The sequence below is a fragment of the Schistocerca cancellata genome, chromosome 5 (genome assembly GCF_023864275.1).
Source record: "Schistocerca cancellata isolate TAMUIC-IGC-003103 chromosome 5, iqSchCanc2.1, whole genome shotgun sequence".
NCBI classification, from domain to species: domain Eukaryota; kingdom Metazoa; phylum Arthropoda; class Insecta; order Orthoptera; family Acrididae; genus Schistocerca; species Schistocerca cancellata.
In genome coordinates, this window is record NC_064630.1 from 414,983,467 (window position 1) to 415,008,413 (window position 24,947).

Consider the following 24,947-nt stretch of genomic DNA (forward strand, 5'->3'; position numbering starts at 1 on the left):
ATTTCCATCCCATATGAATCATTCTTACCTGGTGCATCATAATTTATTTTCTTTATCTTAGAGTATATATTAACTTCATGAGTGGTAGCAAACATTCCTCTATATTTTTAAATCATTTTAATTTGGCTTTGACCATTCAAACTTCCCTTGTTACAACTAACATTTAAAGGAATTAGGATACAATTTCTGAGGGAGAGAGGAATACAGTGTATTATTATATTGACAAAGATATCATTTAGATTGTGTTGATTCACCTGAAACTATAATGACCACTGCAGAAAAATCCCATATCTGACAATTAGTGTGACAATATGCTTCATACAGTATGTGGCTGCAACTAGCACATGTTATTAAGAGGAAGAACTCATGACAGTTGAGGGATATCATCTGTGTGTTGTCACACCAAGACCAAGATAGAAGAAACCCACAAATGTACAAGGGTGGTTTGATAGCTCCAATAAAAAGCAAGAAAAAAAATTTTGTCCCATAAACAAGTCACCGTACTTATACACCTGGGGGTCAATCGTTGCTTACGTCCGTAGGTATAACCTAAATTACCCTACACGTGACCCCTAGGTGGTACTAAACGAGCAACAGTGTCATAGGTGATACACGATACGTCAGGAAACATAACTAATAACCGTCCTTTTCAGGAGCATCCAACTAGAGATGAGAAACACCTAGTTCATACTATGCAGCTTAATACTGAAGGCATAAGCTCTGCCAAATGTATCTACAGAAACAACTGCATGAACTTAACATTGATATGTTGTCAACATTCAAGAAACACATACCAAAGATGAGCAAGATCCTCAGTGTAGAGGACGAATACCTGGTTATACACTGGTCGAAGCTATCCACCACCCACAATATGGAATAGCCACTTATGTGAAGTCAAGCCTAACAGGAGTGCATGTAATTGATTCTACATAAGTTAACCACATCTACGCAATAGTAATCCACCAATGTGTGAATGTAATCAAGAAGAGCAGACAATTGAACATCTAGCCGAACACTGTCCACTTCATTAATACCCTGGAATTCCCGACGACTTGTTCACTCTCACACCCAGCTTAATTAATTGGTTGAAAAACACGGACGTTAAGGTTTAAACTTGTCTTATATAATATGTATATTGTATAAAATCACTTGTCTTATATCAACTATATATTGTATAAAATCACCAGACCATTAAACTATCACATCTAGTCTCCTTTGCGTGACATACACTTGGTGCAGCGATCCTCAAGCTTTTTCATAGCACCGGAAAGATAGTAATGTCACACTCTGCAAAATACTAATTGATTGCAACTATCACTTCCTCATTTGTTGAAAACATCTTCCCAGCAAGCCAAAGTTTTAAGTTAGGTAACAGGAAGAAGTCACTTAGGGCTACGTCTGGTGAATAGGGTGGATGATGAGCCAATTCAAAGTTCAGTTCATGCACGTATGCCATGTGTGGGATGGTGCATAATCCTGGTGAAAGAGTACTTGTTGCTTGGCAACCTTAGTCTTTTTTTCAGCCATTGCAAGTTTAAAACAATCCAACAATGAAGTGTAATAGTGTCCAGTTATGGTTCTGCCTTTTTCCAAGTAACCTATAAGAATTATTCATTGAGAATCCCAAAAAACAGTGGCCATCATTGCTTTGACTTTGACATGTAATAATGGATCTAGGTTTCATCAACAGTCACAATTTGGTGCAAAAGCCTAGCAGAGAGGGAGTAAACATTGCCAGACATTGTGTTGACGTGTTGTGCTAGATGTACTTTTTGTCAACTCTGAGCAAGTGTAGCACCCACCTTGCGCACAGCTTATTCATAAACAATTCTTTCTTTCTCTCCAGTATTATGCACCTGCTCAGCTGAGATGCCTACAGTCTCAGCAATGTCACAAACTTTGTATTCAGCAGTACTGCATTACCATATCATGGATTTTGTCAATGGTTTCCTTTGTGGTGACTTCAACTGGATGGCCAGAGAGTGCTTTGTCTCAAACGCTTATCTGACAGTGTTTAAATTCGTTAAACCAAAAGTGAATGATCTTCAGTGATGGTGCAGAGTCTGCTTGAACTTCATCCAATTCCATTTTGATTTGTGCAGCCGTCCAACCCTTCAGATGAAAATGTTTAATAACAGCACATAACTTGGTTTTATCTGTTTTCAGTAACAGCCAACACACTGACCAATTCAGACAGCTGTCAGCAATGAACTGTACACTGTGCATTGTTGAAATTGTTCATATGATCTTTGGAATAATAAAGCTTACAAACCATGAAGGCGCAACAAAATTTTTCCTTTCTTTCACAGAAGTTTACCAGACTTACCAAACCACCCTCTTATTTATGTGTACTGTCTGGTTGTTGGATAAAGACATGCATGAAGCAAACATTATAGTGATTAAGCTTCAATTGTTAATAACAGACTGTGTACTGTTAACTTAAGACTAGCACTTGCAAGTGTTGTCTTTACAGTTGGTGGCTAATCCTGTTCTAGGTGGCTCAACACCTACAGGAATAGTGTGTTTAATGTGAGAGAGAGACTATAGAACACAAAAAGCAAAAAGAAACATACGGCATTTAACCAACATATTTCATAGATTGCAGGGCATACTTGAGGGACATAGTATCCTTCTCAACCTGTCTGATAAGTCCCCCCCTGACCCACATTTTATATGTTTTTTCTGCTGCTGCTTGGTGAGTAGATTTTTTATCTGCCCAGTTACATTACATTGTCAAAAATTGTTGTCATTGTTATAGTATGAAAAAAGTTGGAGTTTGATGGAGGATGCGAAGAATAAGTTTAAACTGATTAACACTCAGCACTAAATTCTTAACAATTAATTCATTAGATGAGAAGTTATTGATCACTGGCCATCCATGATTGACAATGTTATCTTTCCAGTTTCCCGTACACAATGAATATTGAGGCTGCACCCATATCTGCTGTATAGGTCACCGACAGATGTAGTGCACCAAATGGCATTCCAATAGATCAATGTGTTATCAACAATATTACCTTTCCTTTGACTGTCCACACTGCCATGGCTTTTGACAGAGAGAATTCTTGATACCCAGTTGTGTTTTTGGCATAATATTTTTCCAAAAATGCATCAGTTCTACCTGCACTTTGCTCAGGAAACTCTTAGTGAAATAAACACATTCTGTAGCACAAACTTTACATAACACTTACCTTAATTCTCAGAAGTGCTTCAAACCATCTGTCCCAAACTGAAATGCAGCAACATGTTAATCAAAACTTTGTCCATTTAGGCATATTATAAGACTTTATAACCCTTACCTTGCCTTACATATTTTCATTGGTTGCACAAGCAAGAAACTGGCTGAAAGGACAGATATTTCCTGCAGGTAAAGACTGGTGAATGTGAGTAACTGTCAGAATACTCTTGGGGAGGGGCATAGTAAAATGAGTAGTTACTAAGGATGAACACAAGAACACAGTGTAGTGTAAAGTAGTTTGAAAAAGCCAATAAATTTGAATGTAATACAGGAGTTTGCTAGCACTCTGTACAATACAGCTGCTGTATCTGGTGTAATATGCCTCTCAGGTTTTGTGATCCCTCTTTGATTTTCATTTTTCTTAGTGAATAAATCCCTCTTTGACTTTCATTTTTCTTAGTGAATATATTGTTGAATCCATTCTGGAATTGAGAGCTACAGGTGTGTATTTGGCTCATTGTATTGGAAAGTGATAACAATGGGAAGCATTACACTGCAGAGTGTAGTGTAGTGCACTTTTTGCCCATAATAACTGTGGTGCAGTTGCAAATGGCAAAGGCTAGCAATTATCCCACATGGATACACACACCAATTTACATAATGGATCTTATTACTGAGGAATTTTTGGCAACTGGAAATTGATGATCAGATAAATAACTGCTGAAAAAGTACTGAAACTTAGGCTTTTACGTGAACCCTACTTTCTCATACAGCTTACAGTCTGATCTGCAACAAAGACATGGGGAAAACAGAGTGGCATAGATGATTTTTAAAAGAAAAATATTACATGTCAATTGTAGTGTCAGAATTATAAAAAATAAAACACCTTAAAGGAGATTTTGTGAGAGATTGTGGATTATTTCCTTGTATTTCTTCCTCCTTTAGTGGATAAGTACAAAAATTAGTGTAACCACACTTTGTTCACTACATAATTTTGGTAAAGTAATTGAATGAAATATTATTCTTATATCTGCATGTAATAATTTTAAAAATATTTACATTTATTTAAAAAAAACAGTTTACATAAGTCACAAAGAGAAGTAATTATACATATTTACAGTCCAATTCAGAACATATTTCTCAGTCTTGCTAGGACAGAAAAAAATTGTCAGATCTCTTCTACAAATTAAAGTTGAAGGCGAATGTCTTGTGCAGCATATGCATCTTCAAAAACCATCAAATTATTGTTGATTTTTTGTTGTTGTTATGCTGGTCTATTTGTGACCAGATGTAAAAACAGACATATTAAGAACAGTAGCTTTTTGCAATGTGTATTGGATTAGACATGTATGATATAAGCAGCATGTGCCTCTTACTTCTATTATGAACATCTGAAGCCACTTCCAGTCTCTAGTTACATAATTGACAGGGAAGATTGCTTTTTAGCATACATTTATAATTTTTTCCCTGTTTGTGTCTGACTGAATAATTATTTTACGTTTGTAATATTATGTGATTAAATTCATCCATAGATTCTTCATGTAAGTTGAACAAATTGGTTTGGTATCTTATTCTGTCAGCATTTATTTAAGTTCTCTTGTATTTAAATCTGTGTCTGTTTGTGCCCTATGTTGGGGAAAGGGAGCTGAAGAAATTCTGAATGATTCAAAATTGACAGTTTCTGTATAAAATTAAAATGTGACTGAAATATACAATTTCCTATTTGAAATATTGTTTCTGTGTAAAACTGTGAGAGTATGCCAGATAAATACATTTAATCAGTTATCCAAACAATGGAAAGTCTAAAATGGAATAACAACAACAGACTAAGGGTAGATTGCTACTCACCACGTAGAGGAGGTGTTGAGTCACACACAGGTACAGTGGAAAGAACAATAGAACTATTTAAGCCTTCATACAAAGTCGTCCCTCAGAAATAGATCTCCCACAACAACAAAGTTGTGTGAATGTGTGAGGGTTCTACTTCTGAGGAAGGACTTTGTTCGAAAGCTTAAATATTTCTAGTATTCTTTTAATTGCTCCTGTCTGTGACTCATGCATCCTGTATGTGGTTGGTACCAATTTAATCAGTTATTCATATTTATCGTGTGGCACTATTGAGGATTATGCTATTTAGAGCACACTATTTCTTCCCTAAACAAGTCAGAAAAACAAATCTGTATACTTATAGTAGATGCATTTGGCAGACACATTGAAACTTCCTGCCAGATTAAAACTGTATGCCAAACTGGGACTCAAACCTGAGTTCAAGTCCAGATCTAGCACACAACTTTTATCTGCTGTGAAGATTCATACTGATGCACACTCTGCTACAGAGAGAAAAATTCATTCTTCACAAATACTGTTACTGAGATTCATCTTTAAAAAGTATCACTTGCAAAATGCTTATGGGAAATACACAGTGTTGCAGAGGATGACCAGAAACTAGGTGGTCCCACGTCCAGAGGCAAACTGTATAAGCACAGGAAATCCTAAATCTTTAATATGGGGTATGGTTGGAGGAAACAGTAGAGAGAACTTTGCTCAAAGAGGTGATTTTATAGGGTTTTATAATAACTCCATAGCACTCATTTGTATGTCATACTTCAAAGCAATGGACCTGGATACATGTCCCTCCATATCACAGTCCAGTGATTCCTTGAGTACAGGAGGACAGTGCCAGCAGTTCACACTGTGCACCTACGTCATCGTGATTGTAGTCACTTTAATTTTTATGGAAGAACAAGTGAGTGAGAATGGTGGTTCTGTAGAGGTGGAAAGGAAGCGCACTAAAAGCAGAGGACGCCATCCAGCTAAGTTGCCAGATATCCTGATGATCAGAGGTGTGAAAGACTGATGATGATGTCCTAGAGGTTTCAATCAAAATGTTTCAAATGTGGTTCTTGAGCCACTGTGAACACAACACTGTGAAATAGCATTATTCATCTGAAAAAAAAAAAAAAAAAAAAAAAACACTGCGGCATGACAAGAGTTGTCTGTAGTGATGTAAGCTCCAGGGCAACCCCGCCAGTCCTCGTTGATACTAGAAGAGCTTCATCCGTTGTCTTGAAGCTCTCCTCATCTCTGGAAATGTACATAGGATAGAGGTAATACAGGCCTCAAATAAAATGAAACATTTTTTGATGAAACACTACTTACAGGAGTGTAAAAACATACCTGGAGTTAGTTCTAGAACATCCTGCAGAGCTTTGTTGAAAAACAGTTGGTATTCACACACACACACACACACACACACACACACACACACACACACACACACACACTCTAGAAGCAAGAACAATGTCTGCAAAGACTTAAAACACATTAGCATTAGTTCAGAAAGGAGTAAGCCACATGGGTACACATGTATTCAACAACTTACGTGAGTATATTAAATGTCTTGTAGATGAAGTGGTGGGAATTTAGGCTTGAGTTAAAGCTCTTTCTGTTGGTCAACTGCTATTGGACATAGTCAATTGATAGAAACTCTTGAAGTTAATGTTTTAGGTTATTCTGTAATTAATTCCATTAATTCCGAACTGACTATGCAAATGTAGACGAGATGTGGCTCAAATTCAAAGATATAGTAGCAACAGCAATTGAGAGTTTCATACCTCATAAACTGGTAAGAGATGGAACTGATCCCCATGGTACACAAAACAGGTCCGAACGCTCTTGCAGAGGCAACGGAAAAAGCATGCAAAGTTCAGAAGAACGCGAAATCCCGAAGATTGGCTAAAATTTACAGACGCGCGAAATTTGGCACGGACTTCAATGTGAGATGCCTTTAATAGGTTCCACAACAAAACATTGTCTCGAAATTTTGGTAGAAAATCCGAAGAAATTCTGGTCATATGTAAAGTACACAAGCGGCAAGACGCAGTCAGTACCTTCGCTGCGCAGTGCCGATGGTACTGTTACCAATGACTGTGCCGCTAAAGCGGAGTTATTGAACGCAGTTTTCTGAAATTCCTTCATCAGGGAAGACGAATGGAATATTCCAGAATTTGAAACATGAACAGCTGTTAGCATGAGTTTCTTAGAAGTAGATACCTTAGGGCTTGCAAAGCAACTCAAATCGCTTGATATGGGCAGGTATTCAGGTCCAGATTGTATACCGATTAGGTTCCTTTCAGATTACGCTGATACAATAGCTCCCTACTTAGCAATCATATACAACCGCTCGCTGACTGATAGATCTGTACCTACAGATTGGAAAATTGCGCAGGTCGCACCAGTATTTAAGAAGGGTAGTAGGAGTAATCCATCGAATTACAGACCTATATCATTGACGTCAGTTTGCAGTAGGGTTTTGGAGCATATATTGTATTCAAACATTTTGAATCACCTAGAAGGGAACGATCTATTGATACGTAATCAGCATCGTTTCAGAAAACATCGTTCTTGTGCAACGCAGCTAGCTCTTTATTCGCGCGAAGTAATGGCCGCTATTGACAGGGGATCTCAAGTTGATTCCATATTTCTAGATTTCCGGAAAGCTTTTGACACTGTTCCTCACAAGCGACTTCTAATCAAGCTGCGGGCCTACGGGGTATTGTCTCAGTTGTGCGACTGGATTCATGATTTCCTGTCAGGAAGGTCGCAGTTCATAGTAATAGACGGCAAATCATCGAGTAAAACTGAAGTGATATCAGGTGTTCCCCAGGGAAGCGTCCTGGGACCTCTGCTGTTCCTGATCTATATAAATGACCTGGGTGACAATCTGAGCAGTTCTCTAAGGTTGTTCACAGATGATGCTGTAATTTACCATCTAGTAAGGTCATCTGAAGACCAGTATCAGTTGCAAAGCGATTTAGAAAAGATTGCTGTATGGTGTGGCAGGTGGCAGTTGACACTAAATAACGAAAAGTGTGAGGTGATCCACATGAGTTCCAAAAGAAATCTGTTGGAATTCGATTACTCGATAAAAAGTACAATTCTCAAGGCTGTCAATTCAACTAAGTACCTGGGTGTTAAAATTACGACCAACTTCAGTTGGAAAGACCACATAGATAATATTGTGGGGAAGGCGAGCCAAAGGTTGCGTTTCATTGGCAGGACACTTAGAAGATCCAACAAGTCTACTAAAGAGACAGCTTACACTACACTCGTTCGTCCTCTGTTAGAATATTGCTGTGCGGTGTGGGATCCTTACCAGGTGGGATTGACGGAGGACATCGAAAGGGTGCAAAAAAGGGCAGCTCGTTTTGTATTATCACGTAATAGGGGAGAGCGTATGGCAGATATGATACGCGAGTTGAGATGGAAATCATTAAAGCGAAGACTTTTTCATCACGGCGAGATCTATTTATGAAATTTCTGTCACCAACTTCCTCTTCCGAATGCGAAAATATTTTGTTGAAAAATGCTGATTTGTATTGTGGTTCAGAGTCAATGTTAAACTGTAAGTCATCCTACAATTGGCTGTGTAAACCAGTTGAAAGGATGTAGAAGGGTGAGGTCATACTATGTCCAACAGGACCATGCCTAGTAAGGCACTCTGCTGGCCAAATCAACCTTTGGACAGATGGCGACTTTAATTTTTTCCCAAGTTATAACTATTTGTATGCAAAACTACATTCACAACAGTGAAAAAGCCTGTGATATGGAATCACCAAAATGTACAACACAAGAAATGGAGTAATGAATTGATCCTTGGACATAGGCAAAAGTACTTTATGTGGTTTCCGTAACAGTGGGAGAGGCTAGGCGCAGCGTCATTGTGCCACTTTTCCACTATGTTCAGTGAATCCATACACAGGGTGCATATTGGACAACTCTTCAGCTGTAAACCTATCCAAAGTACTGTGTACAAGTGTAAATGTACAAGTAAAACTGCCAGAAAAACAAACTCAAGACAGAATCGAGCAGTAGTGAATGCAAGTGAAGAGTGGGCATTAGTGTTGTCAAGAACAGGTATTATGAGTAAATCGAATGAGTTTGTTTCCAAAAGAGATGCACACTGTATGTTGTGAACAGAGTTGCACTCTATGAAAACTATGGTTCAGTTGTTTTGGTAGACTACATAAATGATATAGTAAATGGTAGGATCACCAGTATTATTGAGAGCATTGGTATGGAATGAAACATAAATGCATGTGTAAGAGAGAAACTGGGAGCTGACATCTTTTTGTTTCCTTTTTTCACATAATTGGAGCAGCACATCATTCAGTGTTAGTCCATCGTGTATTTTATTTCTGTACAGAATAAAAATTGCATTTTATAAATAATGAAAATTAGTTTATTGTTTAACTTCTGCACTTTTATCCAATTACTTTGGTGCAAGTAAAGTCTCCATGTACAAACATAATACAAAGCGTGTTTCAAAAAGGACTTTACAACTTTGAAAATTTATATAAATTAATTTATAATATAGAGGTGATTGTTGTTTCAATTTGTAGGGAAATACATCAAGTTTTGTTTTGTGTATTTCACTAGTGCTGAATCACTGGACCCAAGCGTGCTACCTGTGTATTTTGGTTTGAAGAATTGAAGTCAGTGACAACAGTTCAGCATGATTTGTGTACCAAGTACACTAAAGATCCTCTTAGCAGGCCTACAATTTATGACTGACATAAATGTTATTTGGAAACAGGGTGCTCAGTAAGACATGAGAAATCATCAGGTAATCCAACCACATCTGATGACGTTGTTGAGCGAGAGAGGCAATGTTCTGTCAACAGCCCTACAAAATCGACCCAGCGTGCATCTCGTGAACTGCAAATCATACATATGACTGTTTGGCGTGTGTTGTGAAACCATTTTCATTTGAAACCATACAGATTGACGATCATACAAGCAATAAAAGACTCTGATAAAATTGCTCACAAGAACTTCTTTGTGGATATGTTAAATTGATTACATGAGGATGAACACTTCTTTGACAAAATCATCTTTTCTGATGAGTCAACTTTACACTTCAGTGGCAAGGTTCACACACATAACTGTAGGATTTGGGGCAGTGAAAATCTACATCAAACATTGCAACATGTTCGTGATAGCCCTAAACTGAATGTTTTTTGTGCATTGAGCAAGAACAAAATGTACTGCCCCTTTTTTTTCCATGAGATATCCATCAACAGGATAGTGTACCTGGATATGTTACAAAAATGTTTGATACCGCAGATCGCTGGGGATGACCAAGAACACAATGTTTACTTCATGCAAGATGGTGCACCACCCCACTACCTGGCTGGGGTCTGGGATTTTCTCAGTGACCGCTTTCCAGGTCAATGGATTGGCCGTGATGTGCCAATTGCCTGGCCCCCACATTTCCCAGACCTGACACCACTCTAGTTTTTTTATTTTTATTTTTCTGCCACTGACCAAGTTACACCTGCAGTGCTACAGTGAGTTTGGGAAGAAATTGACTTCTGATGGGATGTGTGTAGGATAACCAACGGAAGTCACATATAACATCTTTAGTTTAAGGTAGAAAAACTTGAAGTGTTTCGCTACAAAATAACAATAAACCAACTCTATATCTTATTCTAATAAATTTATATGAATTTTTAAAACTGTAAAGTCCTTTTTGAAACATCCTATATTATATGTCCTGCCTGACTGAGTCATCATCGCACAGCCCAAACCGCTAAGGGTAGAAACTTGAAATTTGGAGAAGGTGTGGATCTTATACTGTAGGTGTTGTTTAAGAAGGGACTTTTTGAAATTCCAACCCTAAGGGGTGAAATAGGAGACGAAGGTTTTTTTTATTTATTATTATTTTTTTTTTACAAAAATGTCGTTATTAAGGCAATTTTGAAGTTGGATCTACGAAAATTGGTATTTTGTTTCTGTCAGATATAAGGAAATACACGTTTCAGTATTTTTGGAAATTTAGCCCGATGGGGTGAAAGCTTTTTTTTTTAGTACATCACTGTTAAAGAACTACTAAAGTATTTTTAAAGCTATATCTATGAAAATTGGTACTTGACTTGTTGGTGGCAAATAAAAAAATACGTGTTTCAGTGTTTCTGGAAACTGAACCCCTAAGGGGATGAATATTCAGAAAATAACCTGAACAACATGGAAATTTTATCTGTGGAGTTCGGGTTTCGTCCTGTAGGTGGACAGATCGAGTAATTAATGAAGATGAGGCAAATTGAACTGGGAAGACTGACTAAGTTGATGGGTCACACTCTGAGGCATCAGAGAATAGTTGACTTCGCAAAGGAGATAGGTACGGAGGGAAAAAATTGTAAGGAAGACCACGATTTGGTCACAGAACACAGGTTCAGGTGGATGTAGGTTGCAGTAGTTATGAGGATATTTGTATAGGATAGACTGACACAGAGAGCTGCATCAAACCAGTCATTGAACTGCAGACGACTACATTAAGGAGACATAGTAGGTAAGGGCCCAATGTTAAACAAGTTAACTACCTAACGTTGCAAGAGAATCGGCAGCTGTGGTCTAGACGTAGTCTGAAGGCACGGTGAGGGTCTCGGTGATGGCCGAGAGAGCAGGCCTGCTGGGCTGGCCTTCCCAGGCGACAGCCTCGTACGGGCGGTCGCGGTCGGCCGCCGACAGGTCCGAGTAGTAGGCGCTGCTGGGCTCGGTGTCGGAGCTGGTGTAGGCGCCGTTGTGGAAGGCGGTCGAGTCGCGGTCAAGCTCCGCGTACACGGCGTCCTCGTGCAGCGTGTAGTGGTTCTCGCGGCAGGCGCGCTCGCGCTCGCAAGGCGCCACTTTCCCCGGCGACGGCCGCGTCGCTAGCTCAGCGCCCGCCGCCGCTGGCGCTGCCGGCGCAGGCGCCCGCGCTCTTTGGCTCGACCTGGAGGAGCACACGCCTGTAACGGCAACGGGCGCGCGCGTCAGACACACTTCCCTGCTAAATGAGGCAAGCGCAGCACATTTATCAGCTTGACAATGGCGCAGCTTAACATCTACACTATTGGCCTTTAAAACTGCTACACCACGAAGATGACGTGCTACAGACCCGAAATTTAACCGACAGGAAGAAGATGCTGTGATATGCAAATGATTAGCTTTTCAGAGCATGCACACGAGGTTGGCGCCGGTGGCGACACCTACAACGTGCTGACATGAGGAAAATTTCCAACCGATTTCTCATACACAAACAGCAGTTGACAGGCGTTGCCTGGTCAAACGTTGTTGTGATGCCTCGTGTAAGGAGGATAAATGCGTACCATCACGTTTCCGACTTTGATAAACGTCGGATTGCAGCCTATCGCGATTGCGGTTTATCGTATCGCGACATTACTGCTCGCGTTGATCGAGATCCAATGATTGTTAGTAGAATATGGAATCGGTGGGTTCAGGAGGCTAATACGGAACGCCGTGCTGGGTCCCAACGGCCTCGCATCACTAGCAGTCGAGATGACAGGCATCTTATCCGCATGCAAGATGGGGACGTTTGCAAGACAACAACCATCAGAAACTTCCTGGCAGATTAAAACTGTGTGCTGGACCGAGACTCGAACTCAGACCTTTGCCTTTCGCGATACAGAAAATGTTCGACTACTGCCCTGGCCAGCACATTCTCCAGATCTCTCACCCGCGAATGGCAACGGTCCCGAGTTCGAGTCTCGGTCCGGCACACAGTTTTAATCTGCCAGGAAGTTTCATATCAGCGCACACTCCGCTGCAGAGTGAAAATCTCATTGTGGAAACATCCCCCAGGCTGTGGCTAAGCCATGTCTCCGCAATATCCTTTCTTTCTGGAGTGCTAGTTCTGCAAGGTTCGCAGGAGAGCTTCTGTAAAGTTAGGAAGGTAGGAGAAGAGATACTGGCAGAAGTAAAGCTGTGAGCACGGGGCGTGAGTCGTGCTTGGGTAGCTCAGTTGGCAGAGCACTTGCCCGTGAAAGGCAAAGGTCCCGAGTTCGAGTCTCGGTCCGGCACACAGTTTTAATCTGCCACGAAGTTTCATATCAGCGCACACTCCGCTGCAGAGTGAAAATCTCATTCTGGAAACAACCATCTGCACCAACAGTTCGACGACGTTTCTAGCAGCATGGACTATCAGCTCGGAGACCATGGCTGCGGTTAACCTTGACGCTGCATCACAGACAGGAGCGCCTGCGATGGTGTACTCAACGACGAACCTGGGTGCACGAATGGCAAAACGTCATTTTTTCGGATGAATATAGGTTCTGTTTACAGCATCATGATAGTCGCATCCGTGTTAGGCGACATCGCGGTAAACGCACATTGGAAGCGTGTATTCGTCATCGCCATACTGGCGTATCACCCGGCGTGATGGTATGGGGCGCCATTGGTTACACGTCTCTGTCACCTCTTGTTCGCATTGACGGCACTTTGAACAGTGGACGTTACATTTCAGATGTGTTACGACCCGTGGCTCTACCCTTCATTCGATCCCTGTGAAACCCTACATTTCAGCAGGATAATGCAGACCGCATGTTGCAGGTCCTGTACGGGCCTTTCTGGATACAGAATATGTTCGATTGCTGCCCTGGCCAGCACATTCTCCAGATCTCTCACCAATTGAAAACGTCTGGTCAATCGTGGCCGAGCAACTGGCTCGTCACAATACGCCAGTCACTACTCTTGATGAACTGTGGTAACGTGTTGAAGCTGGATGGGCAGCTGTACCTGTACACGCCATCCAAGCTCTGTTTGACTCAATGCCCAGGCGTATCGATTTCTCAGGATCTATGCACCCAAATTGCGTGAAAATGTTATCACATGTCAGTTCTAGTATAATATATTTGTCCAATGAACACCCGTGTATCATCTACATTTCTTCTTGGTGTAGCAATTTTAATGGCCAGTCGTGTATTTAACAGCATTATGTACTGCGCACAGTAGAGGAGCAGTTCGGAGACGGTCATTTTTAGTATCAGCGTGGAAATGTACCCTCTCATAAAACAGTACCTGTGAGGCAATGGTTTGTGGACAATAACATTCCTGAAAAGGACTGGACTGCCCAGAGTGCCCGTCCTGTACCCAATGGAACATCTTTGGGATGAAGTAGAACGTCTACATCGCTTTAGACCCCAACTTCCAAATAACCATCTTTTATGTTTTCGGCCCTTGAATAAAAATTGGCTACTGTTCCTCCACAGACATTCAAGACACCTTACTGGAAGTATCCACAGCAGGATTCAAGCAGTGAAAAAGTCGAAGATTGGACACATTCCAGATTAATATCCACTAACAGGTGGTTGTCCACATACTTTTGATCATATAGTGTGTGTGTGTGTGTGTGTGTGTGTGTGTGTGTGTGTGTGTGTGTGTGTGTGTGTGTGTGTATGCGTGACGAAATAATTCGTTGCTGTTTCAAAAGGAGAGAGCGGTGTCCCTGAGATCAAAATAAGCCTAGAAATTACAAACTGTATTTAGCAAAAGAAAATTTTCAGTTGTTTGCGCTATGGCCCGCCCAAGTGGATAGGCTTGCGCCCTGAGTAGCCAAATTAGCCTGAATTTCTGGGATCCCCTGTACAATTTGGGTTTACTTGTTCAGGAAAAATTGTGCTGTTTCATTGCTGTGGCGGTACTTTCTAAGTCAATCCAAATGAATGCAGACTTTCACAGAACAGTGCCGAGATGGCCTCTGTCGCTTCCTCGTATGGCTCTTATCGATGTAAAGGAAAGGGCTGATCGAGCACACTGGGACGCAGAGACAGTCGCAAATTCCCAGGTCACGCGCTGCTCCTACCGTTCCAGAGTAGCACAAACTTGGCTGTACTGTATCTGGGCAATATCTGTACCAATTCTTACAGTGACACTCCCCCCTCTCCCTGTCCCACAACTTCATGAGAACAGTATTTCAACTTTCTTCTGCCACAAACAAGACCTGTGGTGACCTGGTAAGGTATACTTTGTTTTAAACTGCAGAGCAAATTTATTCGACCTTGAAGAACACCGCACCACTTTATGTATAGTGTAGGTGTGCTTACCTGGGTTTCAAGTGTGATCCCTAATGCAACAGATGGAAAGAGAAAAAGTCATTTCCTGTGTTAAAAGAGGATAAATTAGTGAAATTTCAAGATCGAAAAAAAAAAAATTGTTCTCAGGAGCTGGGATAGGGTGTGCGTTTCCCCTGTTTGAGACGTTATTGCGTAAATCTCTGTTAAATCCTAGGCTATGAAATGGGTTCTATTTATTTGTCTATCTAAGATTGGTTTTGAAAGGTTTCCCACATACATAGTTGGATTTTGGCCCTGGGTTACATTTTGCGAACATTTTGTTCAACTTAATAACGCCACTCAACAGCAAGGAATAGAAGAAAGGGAGTTGATGCAATAAATCCGTTAACATAGTCAGACCTAAAGTTCTGTAAGTAAACAGAGTATTACAAGTGGCGTCAAAGCCGTGTAAGCTGTTTCTTAGAGTTTGTTTCTTGTTTCTGAATTGAGGAGTATTAATCAATGACGTTTTGTGCTGGTTGTTTCTGTTGATATCCATTTTCAGTGTGGGACTTTCAATTTTCAGTGTCATTCAGACATTACTGGTGTAGAGATATGTTCTTTGAATATTGTCTATCTTTGTTTCCTAATTCGTTAGGTACGACTGATTTAATCTCATATGGATGTAACTTCAGTTCATTAAGTCAGAAAATGTGGCGTCCATAATCATTATCAACGACCTACGAAGGTGTACTTCGTTTATACTAAGGAAATACGCTTACCTTATGAGAGTGATTTACCATGAAATATATTGACAGGTTGACTATCAATCGTTTAATATAGTGTTCCTCGTTAAAAATGTAGCTCTTGGCGCGTGATACGTCTTCAACTTCACCAATAAGTGATATAAAAAAAAGTCTGTTTAAGAACTTGCTCGCTACTGGATAAACTTCAGCAGACGCCCGTTTAATAATCTCAATTTTATTCTTCAGTTTTACATGATATTCTCAATTTTCATAAACAGAGTTCGGTGTGTTCTTCTGATTGAAAATCTCGTTTCTTCGGGATTTAAAATACTGTGCGTAACACATAATTTTTCAAGATGGTGGCCTTTCGTATAATTTTTATATTTTTCCATCTTTCAAGTGCTCTTAGTGGCTATGAGTAATGTCACAGTGACGAGGACACATCTAATCCATGTAGACGGCAGCTCCTTCCTGACTATGAGCCTGTAGAAATCTGACATGCTCCTTCGTTCTGTAACCGAATGTTCTCTAACGTTGGTGGAAGACCTGTTACCGAAAGCTGACATATTTGTTGATATTCCGTAATCCACCCATGAGGCACGGTTCTGTAAGATGATAATCCACTCTTCTGCGCCACAAATTTACAATACATGGGCGCTGAAGTTCCGCATCGCAAACATAATGGGGGATTTTTATCAGGAGGTACATATCCACAGCCAGTAATGATGGAGTTGCTCATAGAGGTTTACGATTACATCTCATGAACCGTTTGGACTACAATTCTGAAATTAATTCCCACCGCTTCTCCTACAGATTTCTTGGATTCAGAATTCAGTAATGAATGCTGCGGAATCGATTAGTTGTGTTCAGTGTTAATACCAGTACTACAAATTTAATTTTTTAATCGTAATGAGGGAGAAATCTGGACGAAAACAAAGTTATTTCGCTTAAAATGAAGACGGTCCTGACAGTGTACGGAGGTCGAAAGCGAAAATATGTAAAAAATTTGGCTTTGTTATCTCTACAGTGTCGTTGATAATTAAAAACAGAGGTTAGATTAGGCAATGCTTGGGTGTTGTTCCAATCAGAGAAAAAATGTATGAGAGCACTGAACATAAAGGCGCAGCGACTGCTTCGCTTGTCCGGTTTACCAAGCTAAGTTTCAAAATGTTCCCATATCAGGACATTTATTGATGGAAAGAGCTGCGAGAGGTTTAAAAATTTGAAATATTGAATTTTGTTCAAATGCAGGCTGCCCGGAACATTTCAAGGAAAGGAACGGCGTAGAGTAAAAAAAAGAAAATGTTTTCTGTGGCGCTACCTAAGTTTTACCGACAATCTTATTGGTTAATTCTACGTTACCTTCAAGATTTAAACACTAGATTTCGAAAGATGACATGAACGCCGATGAAACTGTCTTACTTCATCGCTGCTGACGCAATGAAACATCGCTAAATAAGGAGGGGGGAGGGGGGAAATATTTATGGAAATAATTACGATATTGCTAGAATGCCTTTCGGATTAATAGGAAACCGCAGTGTTTTAAAAATTTACCAGCACTATCAATTGAATAATACAGTGACCAAAATGCGTTGATAGTAGTCGAAATATTCAACGACTGAATTCTCACTTTGGATGAATACTGAGAGATTCTTTTCCCAAATAAAATACTGATATGCTGTGTACACTGATTAGCCAGAACATTATGAGCACTACCCACCGCCACGTTGGATGCCACCTGGTGGCGTTCCGGGCATGTGGCTTAATAACAAAAGTATGTAAGCGAAGCAGACACGGACTGGGGATCACCCGAGCGAAGATATGGTCTGCAAATAGGAAAATCCATTGAGGTACGCGACTTTGACAAAGGACAGATTATTATTACACTGACCCTTGAACGGGTATCTCGCAAACGGCGAAGCTTATTGAATGCTCACATGCTACTGTCGCGAGCGTCTAGGGAAAGATGCAGGACAGTGAAACTACAAGGCACTAAATGGTTGGACTTCCACGACTCTCCACAGAACGTGGGGTTCGGAGGCTTGTCTGCTCTGTAAAGTGTCCTACAGTGGTTTGAGGAGCATTATAGTGAACAAGTTGATGTCTCGGTGACCAAATTCGCTTGATGTAAATCCCATAGAACCCATCTGTGTCGCTGTCGGGCGCCATCACCGCGTACGCAGATCAGCGGCCCGTTATTTATGCGATTTGCATGGCATGTGCATAGACATCTAATGCCACATGCGTCCACAAACCTACCAACAAAATGTCGGTGCCCTCATAAACAGAATCAGTGATGTATCTCTGTCCAAAGACGGGCAAACAAGCTGATAAGGAGCTGGTAATAATGTTTTGGCTCATCAGTGTAAAGACTTTCAGTGTAAGTATGTACCTAATCACGAGTAAATTTTAGTGTGCAATATATTTATTGTTCAGTAATAAATGTTGACACGATCGTCAGGATAATATTGTGTATTGCATACATAGTTTAATCTGAAATACTTTTAAAACAAAAAAAGATAAGAAAGAGAACAGCAAGAAAAGCAAAAAGATTCTTAGACCTAGAAAGATCGATGCCCCCGAGGCTGAAATCTGCAAAGTTCGTAGAGTTTAGGATGTGTAGCCTAAATGAAGTATTCTGCAATACGCCATTAAAGTTAGTGAAATGGATGAAAAGCTATGTAAATGATTTTTTCTCACGGTTACTAAATATTAAAAGAATATCAGCTTTTAATTGCAGTTCAGCAGCTCATGTACGAAAACAAGTGCAGTTCATACACTGTAATAGTGGTATTAAGATAATATTTGAGTTCCGCCTTAAACTTATTTAGCTATCGTATCACAAATGTATTAATTTACATTCTTTACACGGATAAAATGACCGTTAAACATTTATTTACTTTCGATTGCAGAATTTTCGCTTCGAATCTTACAAGACACCTGCGAAAATATTCGAGGCTTCTGAAAGTTAATATTTGCTCTTACAATACTTGTGTCCAGTTCGTGAAATCAACGATGCTTCGCTTAGACAACAGCGGTGTTTTGTAAACTCTGTGGAATATAATACTTGGAAACAGAAATCAGTGTCTGGGGAAGTCGTTAGCAATACAAGAACACTGTGAAATCGGGGAAAATCTAAAGTTTCTTCCTTCTTTACATCATTAAAGGTATGTGATAAAAAATTAATGAGCTGCCTTTGACACGGGTCTTAAATTCACGCCGTGTGTATCGGTACATGTCACGGTATCTCAACTACAGAACTTAATTCATGCACTTAAATTTTGTTACGTGGCCTGAAACTAAACATCAGAAATATCTCCTAGCTTCCAGAAGCATTTAAATGTTACGATAGAACCGTCATACAAACCGATACAGGCGAGATTTTGTACCCATATTAACATGAAAGCTAAAGTAGATGCGTACTAAATTTCTACAGCGAAATTGTCAGCTGACTCTTAGTCTATCTTTGTTTTTATGTATTCATAAAACCAATCAGAGATTATAACTGAAAGGCTCATATTGTATATGTTCTACCTCACTGATTGATTTTGCTAACCGGTTTTCGGTTGACAAATCCATCGCAGACTATCGTCTATAGTAGGTTCAAATCTGATGACGGCCATGTCAGCCGAAAAGCGGTTAGAAAAAATTCGTACTGTAGAACATACACTATATTGTGTTTTTCCTATATAATTATGGAGTTGTTCTACCAATAAGCGATAGAAGAATCAGTTAACCTGATTCAGTGATATAGTTAGCAGCTTATGCGTGCATATTGTCTTACATATAAATTTCGCTGCTCAGGTCTGGAGCGCAACTTACCTCCAAACCTCAGGTTCTTCAGTCTGCTGCAAAGAAACAAATAAAATAACCTTTAATCTGTAATCATTGGTATTTATAATATTACTACGAAAATAATCCTTACATTTGTAACTACAGTGATCAGAAACGTGCCTGTTTAAGAGTAATTATATGAGGTCGTTTTCAAGAGTACGGAAGCATTTGCTAACGTTAACTTACTTGCGACAATGCAGAACGGTGACCATAACGACGGCACCAACAGCTGCTGATACTATCGATACGATAGCGAGAGTGAGTAACCATCCTAGCTTCGTCTCGTTATCTGTAACACAAAACGGTTTACTAGTATACTTGTGTATGATTATCTGGTATCGAACAAGTACTTGTTTCTAGTGTCTGTACATAGATGTCCGTGTTTATGATCAAGTCAGGTTAGCGATTCGTATGCTGAATGATGTTTGTCAAATTATGATAATCTTTGTCGGAATTAGGTCATTCCAACAGTAGTCTCAGTCCTCATTTATGAAAAATACTGTGGTAATGAATGCTGACAGTGTGAATAAAAGCCTTCTTAAAGATACGTCACAGACGTTTCCCTTTTGGACAGTAATGAATTTTCTGATAAAATATTGTGGGACGTGTTCAGCTATGAAGATATATACTCAACACAGGGGTGTTAATTGTCGCGACGAAAGACGAGCTTGCATCTGCCAAACGAAGTCTTTAGCTCGTGACCTCCATTGAAATACCCAATACGCCATATATGAGAATGCAGGCTTTCTCGGCGAATCTCGATGATAAAATCTTCTCGGGTTGACAGCCGAGCTAATGACAACACACTGACTCGGCTGTCAACCCGAGAAGATTTTCTCGCCCAATAAGCCAGTCCACACGTACTGCCAACCAGCGGCAGCTCGTAGATATACATTCTGGATGTTCACAAATTGTTAAATTCAGATAAATTTGAGAGTGCAAAATTAATAGCGTCTGCTGTATAACAGTTACGCTCATTAACATATTTATACAACTTCAGCCACTGTCAATAATAATAATAATAATAATAATAATAATAATAATAATTTGCATAACTTGTCTGAAAAAATGAAGAATTGTTTTGTGGAATTTTGTTGTTTCGTGCATCCGCTCCCTCACTCACTATTGACATACGGCCTTTTGTCCATGTTGTTGTTGTTGTTGTTGTTGTTGTTGTGCTCTTCAGCACTGAGACTGGTTTGATGCAGCTCTCCATGCTACTCTATCCTGTGCAAGCTGCTTCATCTCTGAGTAACTACTGCAACCTACATCTTTCTGAATCTGCTTAGTGTCTATATCCCTCAATTATTCGGCGCAAGCCCCCTCGTTGTTCCAAAAACGACGTTAAGTAGGACACGGAGTGCATGAGTAGCAAATAAATAGTTCCACCTGAGTCTGTCGAGGAACACAAGTCCACAAGTTTCTTCAGCTATGCCATAACCAGCTGAAGCCACTCATTGATGGTAAGATGCTGTAGAACTATTAGATCTTTTAGAACTACCATATTGTGGGGATGTTAACTGAGATGTTTCACTAGCTCTTCCAAATAGTCCCAGACATTTTCTGGGATACTAAGATTGGATGATTTATCGGAGCAATCGAGAAACGGAAAATTAAGGTTTAACGGCCCGTCGACAACTAGTCATTAGAGACGGGGCATAATCTCGGGTTGCTTTTGCGGATGGGGAAGGAACTCAGAGATGCCCTTTCAAAGGAACCATTTGCCTGGAGCGATTTATGGAAATCACAGAAAACGTAAATCAGGATGATCGGACGCTGATTTGTATAGTCTTCCTCCCGAATGTGAGTCCATTGTGCTAAACGCTGCGCCACTTCGCTCGGTGGGGCAATCGAGGTGCGATAGAGCGCCTGGTTGTTCGTCAGTCCAGGAACGTACAGGGGATAGGCAAAATAATGTGGACAATGGCAGTGGTGTGGTGGTTGTATTTGACGGTAAACAACGCAGGTAAGGCACGCGTCGTGCTGGACTCGGGTGTGCAGTACGGACTAGGCATAAGTGTAGGTTGTTTACGAGTAGTGCACACTTTGTATTTGCATTCTGAGGCCGAGGTGGACGTACAATGAAAGACCTAACAGAGCTCCAAAGGCGGCAGATTGTGGGTGCCCGATTAACTGGAGCATCAGTATCCAAGACAAGTAACTTATAGAATGTTTCAAGAGCAACTGTTTCAACCCTCATGACAGCTTACACAAAACATAACGAGTTGCTATACCGAAACCATTAGTGACGACAACCAACGCAAAGAAACGTAAAACATGGCGTCAGGAGCATAAATCCTGGACGGCTGTTCAGTGGAAACACGTCATATGGTCCGACGAGCGACGAGTCAACGTTTTCGTTATTTCCAACATCGGGCCGGGTTTACATCTGGAGAACGCCAAAAGAATCCTAGAATCCTCACTGCTTGATTCCAACGGTTAAGCATGGAGGTGGAAGTATGATGGTGTGGGTAGCCATGTCAGGTATTATTCTTGTTCCATCATTACTCTCAAAGGCCGTGTTACAACCAACGATTATGTGGACATTTTAGGTGATCAGGTGCACTCCATGATTAAAATGTTGTTGCCTAACAATGATGGCATATTTAAGGACGATAATGCACCCATTCACCCATCCAGGACAATACAATCGTGGTATGAGGAGCATGCAACTGAACTGCGCCGTTTTCCCTAGGCAGTACAATTCCCGGATTTGGACGTTATCGAACCCTTCTGGGCACTATTGGAGCGCAGACTCCGAAGCAGATTTTCGCTTCCGTCGTCGCTACAGGAATTAGAAGAGGTTCTGATCGAAGAGTGGCATAACGTTTCACTGGAGACTATACAATCATTATATCTCAGTATTTCAAGAAGAATCGCAGCTATATTATGGGCAAATGGGGGTCCAATCCCATATTAATAAACCATTCCCATATAAGTACGGGAGTTCACATTTTTCGTATCCCCTGTATGCTTGCGGCTTTGTGAACACGGACTTTGTCATCTTGGAAGACAGAGGTGTCTACAATGTACTCATTATGAAGATGTGGAAGAAAGGGCAACACTTGCTCTCCGAGAACGTTGAAATAGACACCCTGGTCCACGTTCGCGGTAGCGTGAATGAGCGGACCAAAGTCGTGATACGAAAAAAACCCCAAAACATCGCAGAAATATCTTCAGCCTAAACTACAATGTCCACATACCGAGGGTTGAACGCATTATTGCGTTGTCGTTGCACTTGATGCCTTGCAACATTAGGAAAGGGGCGAAATAACGACTCGTCAGACTACGGCCTCCCAGTCAGTTGTCTGTGTTGTTTGGCCCTTTGAATACGTGCATCTTTATGTGCCGCTGTGAACAGTGGCCTTTTTCGACGTATATGGCTCCTGATGTTTGCTGCAAGTAGTTCCCTCCACAATGTTCGCTTGGTAGCTAGTTGTGATGAATCTGCATTCACTGACAGCAGCGATGCCTGCCGGGTTTGAAATCGATTGTCATTGGCAGTACGTGATACTCCTCTTCAGTCCCAATCAGTTGGAATCTTTTTACAGGCTCTGTTATTACGACGAGAGTTACACTATTCCTTGTATGCAAGTTAGACAGCTTGCGATGATACGCCAACAAATTGGGCAACTCCATTCACGGTGTGGTAATGGGCCGTGTAAACACTATAGCTTTTTCCTGTCATTCAGTCACGTCTCCAAGCCAATCCATCTTACTGAGCAGATTCCATACAACTGATTGGCATAAACACACCACTTCACTACCACTGCATACGGCAGTGGTGGAGGGCAATAAGATCGCGTGCAACCAGTTCTATACCATCTACAGTGCTCCAAAGCGATCAAGTGTTCCCTTTTAAGATGGTGACGAAAATCTTGTCCTGCGGAGTAAATGTTACTGGGACAATACCTGACGTCATTGGAAAGTCCCTAACGGATTCCGACCACAACATTCAGCATACACTGTGATTTGTCTCAAGAATTCAGTTTAGACGAATCAGGGAAGGTCACATATCGCAGATGCAGGCAACCCTTGCCATCAGGCCCAACACTAGAACGTTCAGAGGGGTCAAAATGTACTTTCATTACATTGAAGAACAGCGCATTTCGCACAACTGATTATGATTTTTTGCAGTTTTCTCCTTTAACGCCCAGAGTGGTCATACTGACCCCTTTAAGATAATATTTTAATTTTGTTTATTGGTATGTCTTACTTTTATTTAATGCACTGATGAACTTCAGCTATTTTGCTTTATGATGCTATAATTAACTGTTGTCCGTATTAGTGTGGTACGAATGGATAACAATGAATTGAATACAACTGACCTTTGCTTGTCATTCCCTTGTAAAAATAAGTTTATTTCTTGCATTCACTTATAGAATCCATTTTGTTTTGCCAAGCAATAACTAACTTTTATTCACATTATTGAGGTATAAACCAGTAGCTATGGTCACTATACAATATACTTTTATTTCTCTTCCCCTTGCAACGTGATAGTGGATTGAAGGTAGAAATGTATCAGAAACGGTATTTACGTGAAGGTGATACACTTTCAGGCTTACAAAGAGTTCTTGGAAGACGAATAGAAACAGGTTCTGTGGAATTATGAGATTCATGATGTTTGACGAGAAGTTCAAATTCTCTGCATGTTTACAGACTGACAAATTTGCATTGGTTTCTGTTGTTTGGAACAAATTCATAGAGAACTGTGTTACAAATCCGCACCTGGAATAACGATAGAGGAGCAACTCTTCCCGAATAAAACTAGGTGCCCGTTCACACATTTCACGGCGTCGAAGCCTGACAAGTATGGACAAAAATACTGCTTAGCTGTATATGTTGATAGCTAGTGTATTCAGTGGTTCCCCTAATGTTGGTAAGGATGTTGCACTGTTCCAAGATGAAAGAGTTTCTCATCACGTAATCATTCTTCCTGTAGAACCATTTCTACCCAAAGGCGGAAACGTCATTACAGATAATTACTTCACTTCCCTCAAACTCGCGAAGAAATTGAAAGAAAAGTCAACCTCCATCGTAGAAACAGTAAATGGAGAGACTAGAAATACCACGTGCTCTAAGGTCTTTGAAGGCCCCTCTATGTTCGACAAAAATGTTAAAATGTGGTGATACTTCCTTGACGGCCTTTCAGAGAAAGTGATGAGTTTCCTTCATCCTAGTGTTACATTAGATACAAATGAGGAAGAAGCTATAGAAACTGTAAGTTAGTACAAGACAGATTTTGGGGTCGACAAAGTAGACAAAATGGCAAGGACGTATTGTCAGGGCCTTCGAAAGATGGTCCACGCACTCCTACAATGTTCTTGGCTAGCAGGAATAATTGCATGTGTAGTAATCAGA

The 24,947-nt window shown here is 40.5% G+C and overlaps 1 protein-coding gene across 1 annotated transcript in view; it reads right to left on the reverse strand.

The window, feature by feature from the left end:
- Window positions 1-4,112: 4,112 nt before the first annotated feature.
- LOC126188301 (uncharacterized) overlaps window positions 4,113-24,947 on the reverse strand; it is a 216,062-nt gene continuing 195,227 nt past the window's right edge. Inside the window, exons 3-6 of the mRNA XM_049929894.1 lie at window positions 19,773-19,875; window positions 19,575-19,600; window positions 11,560-11,964; window positions 4,113-6,262 (exon numbers count right to left, since the gene is read on the reverse strand). Of these exons, the coding sequence (XP_049785851.1) occupies window positions 11,591-11,964; window positions 19,575-19,600; window positions 19,773-19,875 (503 nt within the window). The 3' untranslated portion in view covers window positions 4,113-6,262; window positions 11,560-11,590. The remainder of the gene's footprint in view (window positions 6,263-11,559; window positions 11,965-19,574; window positions 19,601-19,772; window positions 19,876-24,947) is intronic.